The sequence below is a fragment of the Pelophylax lessonae genome (assembly GCF_965119305.1).
Source record: "Pelophylax lessonae genome assembly, chromosome: 13".
Taxonomy (NCBI): Eukaryota; Metazoa; Chordata; class Amphibia; order Anura; family Ranidae; genus Pelophylax; species Pelophylax lessonae.
The window spans coordinates 2,326,203-2,339,960 of NC_138780.1; the positions used below are offsets into that span (position 1 = coordinate 2,326,203).

The 13,758-nt window shown below is 54.4% G+C and overlaps 1 protein-coding gene across 4 annotated transcripts in view; it reads right to left on the bottom strand.

The window, feature by feature from the left end:
• ADAM15 (ADAM metallopeptidase domain 15) overlaps positions 1 to 13,758 on the bottom strand; it is a 71,199-nt gene that overhangs the window by 31,081 nt on the left and 26,360 nt on the right. For all 4 annotated transcript variants that reach the window (XM_082275108.1, XM_082275107.1, XM_082275106.1 and 1 more), the window contains exons 3-5: positions 9,635 to 9,708; positions 220 to 298; positions 59 to 135 (exon numbers count right to left, since the gene is read on the bottom strand). In XM_082275108.1, the coding sequence (XP_082131234.1) occupies positions 59 to 135; positions 220 to 298; positions 9,635 to 9,708 (230 nt within the window). The remainder of the gene's footprint in view (positions 1 to 58; positions 136 to 219; positions 299 to 9,634; positions 9,709 to 13,758) is intronic.

Genomic DNA, 13,758 nt, shown 5'->3' on the forward strand with positions numbered 1-13,758 from the left:
AATGTCCGTCCGCTATCCTGTACATTGTTGGTACGAAACGCGTCGGTGATGTGTTTACCTGAGTCCAGAGCCCAGGCTGAGGCTGCTCCAGGGCCCGCTGTGTCCCGCTGGCCGTCCCTGATAATGGCAGCTGACCTGCAATAAGAGGAGAGCGGGGACAATGAGGAATCTATGCCACGTGGCGGATCACACGGGGGCGCCTGTTACACCCCATCTTACCCGCTGAGGGCGCTTCTCTGTCACACGGGTCCCGTCCGGGAGGTAGAAGGATAACGTGTGGAAGTCCGGCGTCAGGTGTCTGAAAAAGAAGGGGCGGAGTTATAGATTCTTCCAGCCAATAAAATACCATCCACCATATCTACAGGGGCCCCGACACCCTCACAAACAATGCGCCTCCACCCGTCCTCTGCAATGCAGGAAGGAGGTTCAGATCCACAGTGCAGGAGGAGAGGACGCACCCGGGAGGACAAATCCAACCCTGCAGAACATTTTTTAATGATATATATATATATATATATAATGGGGGGGGGTGTATGGGGTATCCTATGAGGAGGGGTATTCTCCTTCCTGTATAGGGGTACAGAGGGATGGGGAAGAGGGGGGGGTTATGGGGTAGCCTATAAGAAGGGGTATTCTCCTCCCTGTATTGGGGTACAGTTGGATAGGAAGATTACTCTAGTATTGGGGTACAGATGGATTGGGATTTTTCTAGTATTGGGGTACAGATGGATTGGGATTTTTCTAGTATTGGGGTAAAGATGGATGGGGGGATTACTCTAGTATTGGGGTACAGATGGATGGGGGATTACTCTAGCATTGGGGTGCAGAGGGATGGGGGATTACTCTAGTATTGGGGTACAGAAGGATAGGGGGATTACTTTAGTATTGGAGTACAGATGGATGGGATATTACTCTAGTACTGGGGTACAGATGGATGCGGGGGGGGGGTTACTCTAGTATTGGGCTACAGATGGATGGGGGATTACTCTAGTATTGGGGTACAGATGGATGGGGGGATTACACCAGTATTGGGGTACAGATAGATGGGGGTGAGGATTACTCTAGTATTGGGGTACAGATGGATGGGGGATTACTCTAGTACTGGGGTACAGATGGATGGGGATTACTCTAGTATTGGGGTACAGATGGATGGGGGGATTTCTCTAGTATTGGGGTACAGATGGATGAGGGTGAGGATTACTCTAGTATTGGGGTACAGATGGATGGGGGTGAGGATTACTCCAGTATTGGGGTACAGATGGATGGGGATTTATCTAGTATTGGGGTACAGATGGATGGGGATTTATCTAGTATTGGGGTACAGATGGATGGGGGATTACTCTAGTATTGGGGTACAGATGGATGGGGGTAGGGATTAGTCTAGTATTAGGGTTAGGGCAGTGCGGGGCCCTGTAGGGCAATGCAGGGCCGTGTTTGATCAGCTTCCAGCGGCTCCTGTGTTTCTTCAGCTGATGTGAGCGATGAGCGCAGTTCCTGCGGATGGCCGGGGGTCTCCTGGAGGTCTCCATCCATCTACTTCCCATCCAATTCCCCGGCGTCTCCCGGCCTGAATTCCTCACCCTCCCCTCCCCCCACCCCCACTGCCAAATCTCCTCGCAGGGCGAGAGGAAATTCTCCAATTGTAAATAAAACTTTTCTTTTTTCACCGACACCCCTCATTGTGTGCCGAAACCTCCCATCCGGCCCCTCCGACGACTGGCCAGATCAGCACCTCCGATAGTCACCGCTGACACCTCCCCCCCTGCTAATATAGTGCCACTCTGTGCCAACCATCCCCCCTACACTCACATCTGTGCCAACCATCCCCCTACACCCACGTGTGCCAACCATCCCCCTACACCCACATCTGTGCCAACCATCCCCCTACACCCACATCTGTGCCAACCATCCCCCTACACCCACATCTGTGCCAACCATCCCCCTACACCCACATCTGTGCCAACCATCCCCCTACACCCACATCTGTGCCAACCATCCCCCCTACACCCACATCTGTGCCAACCATCCCCCCTACACCCACATCTGTGCCAACCATCCCCCTACACCCACATCTGTGCCAACCATCCCCCCTACACCCACATCTGTGCCAACCATCCCCCCTACACCCACATCTGTGCCAATCATCCCCCCTACACCCACATCTGTGCCAATCATCCCCCTACACCCACATCTGTGCCAACCATCCCCCCTATACCCACATCTGTGCCAATCATCCCTCTACACCCACATCTGTGCCAATCATCCCCCCTACACCCACATCTGTGCCAATCATCCCCCCTACACCCACATCTGTGCCAACCATCCCCCCTACACCCACATCTGTGCCAATCATCCCCCCTACACCCACATCTGTGCCAACCATCCCCCTACACCCACATCTGTGCCAACCATCCCCCTACACCCACATCTGTGCCAACCATCCCCCCTACACCCACATCTGTGCCAACCACCCCCCTACACCCACATCTGTGCCAATCATCCCCCCTACACCCACATCTGTGCCAATCATCCCCCCTACACCCACATCTGTGCCAACCATCCCCCCTACACCCACATCTGTGCCAACCATCCCCCTACACCCACATCTGTGCCAACCATCCCCCTACACCCACATCTGTGCCAACCATCCCCCTACACCCACATCTGTGCCAACCATCCCCCCTACACCCACATCTGTGCCAATCGTCCCCCTACACCCACATCTGTGCCAACCATCCCCCCTACACCCACATCTGTGCCAATCGTCCCCCTACACCCACATCTGTGCCAACCATCCCCCCTACACTCACATCTGTGCCAATCATCCCCCTACACCCACATCTGTGCCAACCATCCCCCCTACACCCACATCTGTGCCAATCATCCCTCTACACCCACATCTGTGCCAACCACCCCCCTACACCCACATCTGTGCCAACCATCCCCCTACACCCACATCTGTGCCAACCATCCCCCTACACCCATGTGTGCCAACTATGCCCCAATCTGAGCCAATCATCCCCCTACACCCCCTTATCTGTGCCAACCATCCACTCTACACCCACATCTGCACCACTCTACACCCACATCTGTGCCAACCATCCCCCCTACACTCACATCTGTGCCAACCATCCCCCTACACCCACATCTGTGCCAACCATCCCCCTACACCCACATCTGTGCCAACTATGACCCGATCTGAGCCAATCATCCCCCCTACACCCACATGTGTGCCAACCATCCCCCTACACCCACATCTGTGCCAACCATCCGCCCTACACCCACGTGTGCCAACTAAGCCCCAATCTGAGCCAATCATCCCCCTACACCCCCTTATCTGTGCCAACCATCCCCCCTACACCCACATCTGTGCCAACCATCCCCCCTACACCCACATCTGTGCCAACCATCCCCCTACACCCACATCTGTGCCAACCATCCCCCTACACCCACGTGTGCCAACTATGTCCCAATCTGAGCCAATCATCCCCCTTATCTGTGCCAACCATCCCCCCTACACCCACATCTGTGCCAACCATCCCCCCTACACCCACATCTGTGCCAACCACCCCCCCTACACCCACATCTGTGCCAACCATCCCCCTACACCCACATCTGTGCCAATCATCCCCCCTACACCCACATCTGTGCCAATCATCCCCCCTACACCCACATCTGTGCCAACCATCCCCCTACACCCACATCTGTGCCAACCATCCCCCTACACCCACATCTGTGCCAATCATTCCCCCTACACCCACATCTGTGCCAATCATCCCCCCTACACCCACATCTGTGCCAATCATCCCTCTACACCCACATCTGTGCCAATCATCCCTCTACACCCACATCTGTGCCAATCATCCCCCCTACACCCACATCTGTGCCAACCATCCCCCTACACCCACATCTGTGCCAATCATCCCTCTACACCCACATCTGTGCCAATCATCCCCCCTACACCCACATCTGTGCCAATCATCCCCCCTACACCCACATCTGTGCCAACCATCCCCCTACACCCACATCTGTGCCAACCATCCCCCTACACCCACATCTGTGCCAACCATCCCCCTACACCCACATCTGTGCCAACCATCCCCCCTACACCCACATCTGTGCCAATCGTCCCCCTACACCCACATCTGTGCCAACCATCCCCCTACACCCACATCTGTACCAACCATCCACTCTACACCCACATCTGTGCCAACCATCCCCCCTACACCCACATCTGTGCCAACCACCCCCCCTACACCCACATCTGTGCCAACTTTCCCCCCTACACCCACATCTGTGCCAACCATCCCCCTACACCCACGTGTGCCAACTATGCCCCAATCTGAGCCAATCATCCCCCTACACCCCCTTATCTGTGCCAACCATCCCCCCTACACCCACATCTGTGCCAACCATCCCCCCTACACCCACATCTGTGCCAACCATCCCCCCTACACCCACATCTGTGCCAACCATCCACTCTACATCCACATCTGTGCCAACCATCCCTCCTACACCCACATCTGTGCCAACCATCCCCCTACACCCACATCTGTGCCAATCATTCCCCCTACACCCACATCTGTGCCAACCATCCACTCTACATCCACATCTGTGCCAACCATCCCTCCTACACCCACATCTGTGCCAACCACCCCCTACACCCACATCTGTGCCAACCATCCCCCCTACACCCACATCTGTGCCAACCATCCCCCCTACACCCACATCTGTGCCACCCATCCCCCATACACCCACATTTGTGCCAACCATCCCCCTACGCCCACATATGTGCCAACTATGCCCTTTGTTGGGATCCCAGCCATAGAATGCACAGTATCTCACAGAAGTAAGTACACCCATTCTATCTTTTCATGTGACAACACTGAAGAAATGAGACTTTGCTACAATGTAAAGTAGCGAGTGTACAGCTTGTATAACAGTGTAAATTTGCTGTCCCCTCAAAATAACTCAACACACAGCCATTAATGTCTAAACCGCTGGCAACAAAAGTCAGTACACCCCTAAGTGACAATGTCCAAATTGGGCCCAACTAGCCATTTTCCCTCCCCGGTGTCATGTGACTCGTTAGTGTTACAAGGTCTCAGGTGTGAATGGGGGGCAGGTGTGGTAGATTTGGTGTTATCGCTCTCACTCTCTCATACTGGTCACTGGAAGTTCAACATGGAACCTCATGGCAAAGAACTCTCTGAGGATCTGGGAAAAATAATTGTTGCTCTACATAAAGATGGCCTAGGCTATAAGAAGATTGCCAAGACCCTGAAACTGAGCTGCAGCACGGTGGCCAAGACCATACAGCGGTGTAACAGGACAGGTTCCACTCAGAACAGGCCTCACCATGGCCCACCAAAGAAGTTGAGTGCCGTGCTCAGCGTCATATCCAGAGGTTGTCTTTGGGAAATAGATGTATGAGTGCTGCCAGCATTGCTGCAGAGGTTGAAGGGGTGGGGGAGGGGTCAGCCTGTCAGTGCTCAGACCATACGCCGCACACTGCATACCATGTACCCCCAATCCCCCCTCTGTCCCTCTATTATACCCCAATCCTCCCTCTGTCCCTCTATTATACCCCAATCCTCCCTCTGTCCCTCTATTATACCCCAATCCTCCCTCTGTCCCTCTATTATACCCCAATCCTCCCTCTGTCCCTCTATTATACCCCAATCCCCCCTCTGTCCCTCTATTATACCCCAATCCCCCCTCTGTCCCTCTATTATACCCCAATCCCCCCTCTGTCCCTCTATTATACCCCAATCCTCCCTCTGTCCTTCTATTATACCCCAATCCCCCCTCTGTCCTTCTATTGTACCCCAATCCCCCCTCTGTCCTTCTATTATACCCCCAATCCCCCCTCTGTCTCTCTATTATACCCCAATCCCCCCTCTGTCCCTCTATTATACCCCAATCCCCCCTCGGTCCTTCTATTATACCCCAATCCTCCCTCTGTCCCTCTATTATACCCCAATCCTCCTCTGTCCCTCTATTATACCCCAATCCCCCCTCTGTCCCTCTATTATACCCCAATCCCCCCTCTGTCCCTCTATTATACCCCAATCCCCCCTCTGTCCCTCTATTATACCCCAATCCTCCCTCTGTCCATCTATTATACCCCAATCCCCCCTCTGTCCTTCTATTATACCCCAATCCTCCCTCTGTCCTTCTATTATACCCCAATCCCCCCTCTGTCCCTCTATTATACCCCAATCCCCCCTCTGTCCCTCTATTATACCCCAATCCCCCCTCTGTCCTTCTATTATACCCCAATCCTCCCTCTGTCCTTCTATTATACCCCAATCCTCCCTCTGTCCCTCTATTATACCCCAATCCTCCCTCTGTCCCTCTATTATACCCCAATCCCCCCTCTGTCCCTCTATTATACCCCAATCCCCCCTCTGTCCTTCTATTATACCCCAATCCCCCCTCTGTCCCTCTATTATACCCCAATCCCCCCTCTGTCCCTCTATTATACCCCAATCCCCCCTCTGTCCTTCTATTATACCCCAATCCTCCCTCTGTCCTTCTATTATACCCCAATCCTCCCTCTGTCCCTCTATTATACCCCAATCCCCCCTCTGTCCCTCTATTATACCCCAATCCCCCCTCTGTCCCTCTATTATACCCCAATCACCCCTCTGTCCTTCTATTATACCCCAATCCTCCCTCTGTCCCTCTATTATACCCCAATCACCCCTCTGTCCCTCTATTATACCCCAATCCCCCTCTGTCCCTCTATTATACCCCAATCCTCCCTCTGTCCATCTATTATACCCCAATCCCCCCTCTGTCCTTCTATTATACCCCAATCCTCCCTCTGTCCTTCTATTATACCCCAATCCTCCCTCTGTCCCTCTATTATACCCCAATCCCCCCTCTGTCCTTCTATTATACCCCAATTCTCCCTCTGTCCTTCTATTATACCCCAATCCTCCCTCTGTCCCTCTATTATACCCCAATCACCCCTCTGTCCTTCTATTATACCCCAATCCTCCCTCTGTCCCTCTATTATACCCCAATCCCCCCTCTGTCCCTCTATTATACCCCAATCCCTCCTCTGTCCTTCTATTATACCCCAATCCTCCCTCTGTCCCTCTATTATACCCCAATCCCCCCTCTGTCCCTCTATTATACCCCAATCCCCCCTCTGTCCCTCTATTATACCCCAATCACCCCTCTGTCTTTCTATTATACCCCAATCCTCCCTCTGTCCCTCTATTATACCCCAATCACCCCTCTGTCCCTCTATTATACCCCAATCCTCCCTCTGTCCCTCTATTATACCCCAATACCCCCTCTGTCCTTCTATTATACCCCAATCCTCCCTCTGTCCTTCTATTATACCCCAATCCCCCCTCTGTCCTTCTATTATACCCCAATCCTCCCTCTGTCCCTCTATTATAGCCCAATCCCCCCTCCGTCCCTCTATTATACCCCAATCCTCCCTCTGTCCTTCTATTATACCCCAATCCCTCCCTCTGTCCCTCTATTATACCCCAATCCTCCCTCTGTCCATCTATTATACCCCAATCCCCCCTCTGTCCTTCTATTATACCCCAATCCTCCCTCTGTCCTTCTATTATACCCCAATCCTCCCTCTGTCCCTCTATTATACCCCAATCCCCCCTCTGTCCTTCTATTGTACCCCAATCCCCCCTCTGTCCCTCTATTATACCCCAATCCCCCCTCTGTCCCTCTATTATACCCCAATCCTCCCTCTGTCCCTCTATTATACCCCAATCCTCCCTCTGTCCTTCTATTATACCCCAATCCTCCCTCTGTCCATCTATTATACCCCAATCCCCCCTCTGTCCTTCTATTATACCCCAATCCCCCCTCTGTCCCTCTATTATACCCCAATCCCCCTCTGTCCCTCTATTATACCCCAATCACCCCTCTGTCCTTCTATTATACCCCAATCCTCCCTCTGTCCATCTATTATACCCCAATCCCCCCTCTGTCCTTCTATTATACCCCAATCCTCCCTCTGTCCCTCTATTATACCCCAATCCTCCCTCTGTCCCTCTATTATACCCCAATCCCCCCTCTGTCCCTCTATTATACCCCAATCCCTCCTCTGTCCCTCTATTATACCCCAATCCCCCTCTGTCCCTCTATTATACCCCAATCCTCCCTCTGTCCCTCTATTATACCCCAATCACCCCTCTGTCCTTCTATTATACCCCAATCACCCCTCTGTCCTTCTATTATACCCCAATCCCCCCTCTGTCCTTCTATTATACCCCAATCCTCCCTCTGTCCCTCTATTATACCCCAATCCTCCCTCTGTCCTTCTATTATACCCCAATCCTCCCCCTGTCCTTCTATTATACCCCAATCCTCCCTCTGTCCTTCTATTATACCCCAATCCTCCCTCTGTCCTTCTATTATACACCAATCCCCCCTCTGTCCCTCTATTATACCCCAATCCCCCCTCTGTCCTTCTATGATACCCCAATCCTCCCTCTGTCCCTCTATTATACCCCAATCCCCCCTCTGTCCTTCTATTATACCCCAATCCCCCCTCTGTCCTTCTATTATACCCCAATCCTCCCTCTGTCCTTCTATTATACCCCAATCCCCCCTCTGTCCTTCTATTATACCCCAATCCTCCCTCTGTCCCTCTATTATACCCCAATCCTCCCTCTGTCCCTCTATTATACCCCAATCCTCCCTCTGTCCCTCTATTATACCCCAATCCTCATCAATGTCTCTATATGGTACCCTAAAACCATCTGGCAGTAGAGCTGTGATAATGAACAGTTTGGGGGTTCCCTATAACATTTGGGGGTGATGAGATGACGGATTCAGGTTCGGTATCTGAGGACATTGTCTGCAGACAGGGCGGGTCACACATTTTTCGGCTGTCCGAGCGTTTACGACTTGTTGTGTCGGCGTATCTACAACAGTTGTTAGGTTGTTGCGTAACCCGACCGCCGAAAAAAAGGGATTTCTTCTCAGCGATGAGAACAGCTGCTACAGATTTGTGAGACCTTCGTCTTCCATCAACCGCTCAGCATGGAAACCAGCAGGTTGAATCCCACACATTTCCCAATTCTCGGGGCAAGAGCCCCCCCCCCCCCACACACACACACACATTTCCCAATTCTCGGGGCAAGAGCCCCCCCCCCCACACATGGCCCAATTCTCAGGGTGGTACCCCCCCATTCCCAACACACACATAGCCCGATTCTCGGGGCAAAAGCCCCCCCCACACACACATGGCCCAATTCTCAGGGTGGTACCCCCCCATTCCCAACACACACATGGCCCAATTCTCGGGGTGATACCCCCCCATTCCCAACACACATATTGCCCAATTCTCAGGGTGATACCCCTCCCCCATTCCCAACACACACATTGCCCAATTCTCAGGGTGATACCCCTCCCCCATTCCCAACACACACATTGCCCAATTCTCGGGGTGATACCCCCCCATTCCCAACACACACATTGCCCAATTCTCGGGGTGATACCCCCCCCATTCCCAACACACACATTGCCCAATTCTCAGGGTGATACCCCTCCCCCATTCCCAACACACACATTGCCCAATTCTCGGGGTGATACCCCTCCCCCATTCCCAACACACACATTGCCCAATTCTCGGGGTGACACTTACAGATTCCGCTGAAGCTTCATGAGGATCCGAGTTCCATTTATGACCAAAGACAGCTGCAGGTGGCTGGGAGGGTCCTAGGAGAAGGAGAGGAGGTGGATCAGGTAGGTAGGTGACCACAGTGGAGACGGGGAGAGGAGGGATCAGACAAGAGACTGCTCCGGTAGGTAGGTGACCACAGTGGAGATGGGGAGAGGAGGGATCAGAAAGAGACTACTCAGGTAGGTAGGTGACCACAGTGGAGATGGGGAGAGAGGAGGGATCAGACAAGAGACTACTCAGGTAGGTAGGTGACCACAGTGGAGGCTGGGAGAGAGGAGGGATCAGACAAGAGACTGCTCAGGTAGGTAGGTGACCACAGTGGAGGCTGGGAGAGAGGAGGGATCAGACTGCTCAGGTAGGTAGGTGACCACAGTGGAGACAGGGAGAGGAGGGATCAGACTAGAGACTGCTCAGGTAGGTAGGTGACCACAGTGGAGATGGGGAGAGAGGAGGGATCAGACAAGAGAGTGCTCAGGTAGGTAGGTGACCACAGTGGAGATGGGGAGAGAGGAAGGATCAGACAAGAGACTGCTCAGGTAGGTAGGTGACCACAGTGGAGATGGAGAGAGGAGGGATCAGACAAGAGACTGCTCTGGTAGGTAGGTGACCACAGTGGAGATGGAGAGAGGAGGGATCAGACAAGAGACTGCTCTGGTAGGTAGGTGACCACAGTGGAGATGGGGAGAGAGGAGGGATCAGACAAGAGACTGCTCTGGTAGGTAGGTGACCACAGTGGAGATGGGGAGAGAGGAGGGATCAGACAAGAGAGTGCTCAGGTAGGTAGGTGACCACAGTGGAGATGGGGAGAGAGGAAGGATCAGACAAGAGACTGCTCAGGTAGGTAGGTGACCACAGTGGAGACAGGGAGAGGAGGGATCAGACTAGAGACTGCTCTGGTAGGTAGGTGACCACAGTGGAGACAGGGAGAGGAGGGATCAGACTAGAGACTGCTCAGGTAGGTAGGTGACCACAGTGGAGATGGGGAGAGAGGAGGGATCAGACAAGAGAGTGCTCAGGTAGGTAGGTGACCACAGTGGAGATGGGGAGAGAGGAAGGATCAGACAAGAGACTGCTCAGGTAGGTAGGTGACCACAGTGGAGACAGGGAGAGGAGGGATCAGACTAGAGACTGCTCTGGTAGGTAGGTGACCACAGTGGAGACAGGGAGAGGAGGGATCAGACAAGAGACTTCTCAGGTAGGTAGGTGACCACAGTGGAGATGGGGAGAGAGGAGGGATCAGACAAGAGACTACTCAGGTAGGTAGGTGACCACAGTGGAGATGGGGAGAGAGGAGGGATCAGACAAGAGACTGCTCAGGTAGGTAGGTGACCACAGTGGAGATGGGGAGAGAGGAGGGATCAGACAAGAGACTTCTCAGGTAGGTAGGTGACCACAGTGGAGGCTGGGAGAGAGGAGGGATCAGACAAGAGACTGCTCTGGTAGGTAGGTGACCACAGTGGAGATGGGGAGAGGAGGGATCAGACAAGAGACTGCTCAGGTAGGTAGGTGACCACAGTGGAGGCTGGGAGAGAGGAGGGATCAGACTGCTCAGGTAGGTAGGTGACCACAGTGGAGACAAGGAGAGAGGAGGGATCAGACTAGAGACTGCTCTGGTAGGTAGGTGATACAAGTACAGGTGGAGGAGTGACTCCCTCCTTTGCTGCTCTGTGCAGAGTTTTCATTAGAGAGAGACAGTCTGAAGGTAAACAGCTCCTGCCTCGAGAGGGGAAATCCAGAGGGGGAACCCCCCCCCCCGTACCCAGAGGGGGAACCCCCCGCACCCAGAGGGGGGAACCCCAAATCCAGAGGGGAAACCCCGTATCCAGGGGGAACCCCCCATACCCAGAGGGGGAACCCCAAATACAGAGGGGGAACCCCGTATCTAGAGGGGGAACCCCCATACCCAGAGGGGGAACCCCGTATCTAGAGGGGGAACCCCCCATACTCAGAGGGGGAACCCCATATCTAGAGGGAGCATCCCGTATCCAGGGGGACGCCTTTCATTCAGGATTACATTGGGGGGGAGGTGTGGTGGGCACACTGCAGTGACAGGTCCTCTTTATAGCCACGGTTGGGAGGGATCTGAACTCCCATAATTAAATAAAGTGAAATTCCCGGCAGCTGAGGCGATCGTCTATGAACCCTGTCAGGGAGGGAGGATAGGCGATCGTCTATGAACCCTGTCAGGGAGGGATGATAGGCGATCGTCTATGAACCCTGTCAGGGAGGGAGGATAGGCGATCGTCTATGAACCCTGTCAGGGAGGGAGGATAGGCGATCGTCTATGAACCCTGTCAGGGAGGGATGATAGGCGATCGTCTATGAACCCTGTCAGGGAGGGAGGATAGGCGATCGTCTATGAACCCTGTCAGGGAGGGAGGATAGGCGATCGTCTATGAACCCTGTCAGGGAGGGAGGATAGGCGATCGTCTATGAACCCTGTCAGGGAGGGAGGATAGGCGATCGTCTATGAACCCTGTCAGGGAGGGAGGATAGGCGATCGTCTATGAACCCTGTCAGGGAGGGAGGATAGACGATCGTCTATGAACCCTGTCAGGGAGGGAGGATAGGCGATCGTCTATGAACCCTGTCAGGGAGGGAGGATAGGCGATCGTCTATGAACCCTGTCAGGGAGGGATGAATGGCGCTCACACCTGGAGGGTCCAGGAAACAATATTTATTGTGAGAGAACTTCCTATTCATGACGTTCTATTTATAGCTCCGTCCTGGCGATCGTACAAAGATCGCACGCTGTCACTCCGAGCCCTCAGGATGCTCGCTTCTCGCCAGAACGTAAAGGTTTGACAGGGTGCACCGCCTTAGCACAGAGCCCCTTCTATTGGCGCGGCACCCCTTCTCTTGGCGCGGCCCTCCTACTCTTGGCGCGGCCCTCCTTCTCCTGGCGCGGCACCCCTTCTCTTGGCGCGGCCCTCCTACTCTTGGCGCGGCCCTCCTACTCTTGGCGCGGCCCTCCTACTCTTGGCGCGGCCCTCCTTCTCCTGGCGCGGCACCCCTTCTCCTGGCGCGGCACCCCTTCTCCTGGCGCGGCCCCCCTTCTCCTGGCGCTGCACCCCTTCTCTTGGCACGGCCCTCCTACTCTTGGCGCGGCCCTCCTACTCTTGACGCGGCCCTCCTTCTCCTGGCGCGGCCCCCCTTCTCCTGGCACGGCCCTCCTTCTCTTGGCACGGCCCTCCTTCTCTTGGCACGGCCCTCCTTCTCTTGGCACGGCCCTCCTTCTCTTGGCACGGCCCTCCTTCTCTTGGCACGGCCCTCCTTCTCTTGGCACGGCCCTCCTTCTCTTGGCACGGCCCTCCTCCTCTTGGTACGGCCCTCCTTCTCTTGGTACGGCCCTCCTCCTCTTGGTACGGCCCTCCTCCTCTTGGTACGGCCCTCCTCCTCTTGGTACGGCCCTCCTTCTCTTGGCACGGCCCTCCTCCTCTTGGCACGGCCCTCCTCCTCTTGGCACGGCCCTCCTTCTCTTGGCACGGCCCTCCTTCTCTTGGCGTGGCCCTCCTCCTCCTTCTCTCGGTGCTCCTTCTCTCCTCCATGTCTTGGACTGATCTCCGGGAGGACACTCGGATCTTCTCGGAGGAGAACGCCGGCAGGAAAATGTTATTTATTTAGTCACAGTGGAGTGTAAACTCCAACATTCCGCTACAATGTGTTCCCCGACTTCCTGTACAGATATATATATATACAGATACCGAGTATACACCTACAGGACAGCTGGGGGGGGGGGGCAATACTCTCTACTGGGCTCCATCAGGGGGCCCTTCCATTCTTGGCTGGCAGCTCTCCCCCATGTATAACAAGGCCACCCATATTGGAGCCATGGTGGGCGTCTCTCCAGTGCAGACGGGAAGAAGAGATGGCAGCACACAGAGCGGCTGGAGTGAGTGGAGGATTCCTGGGATGGAGGAGGAGGACAAGCACCACATGACCACCATGCTGTGTACGGGTTCCTGGGACCCCACCGCCATCCCTACAGTGCCAGGCCTCACTGATACGACACTGGTGAGGTGGTGCTGCCAGGGCCACCAATAAGGAGGGGGGGGGTAGAGGTTGTACTCCTGTATGGGGCCTAG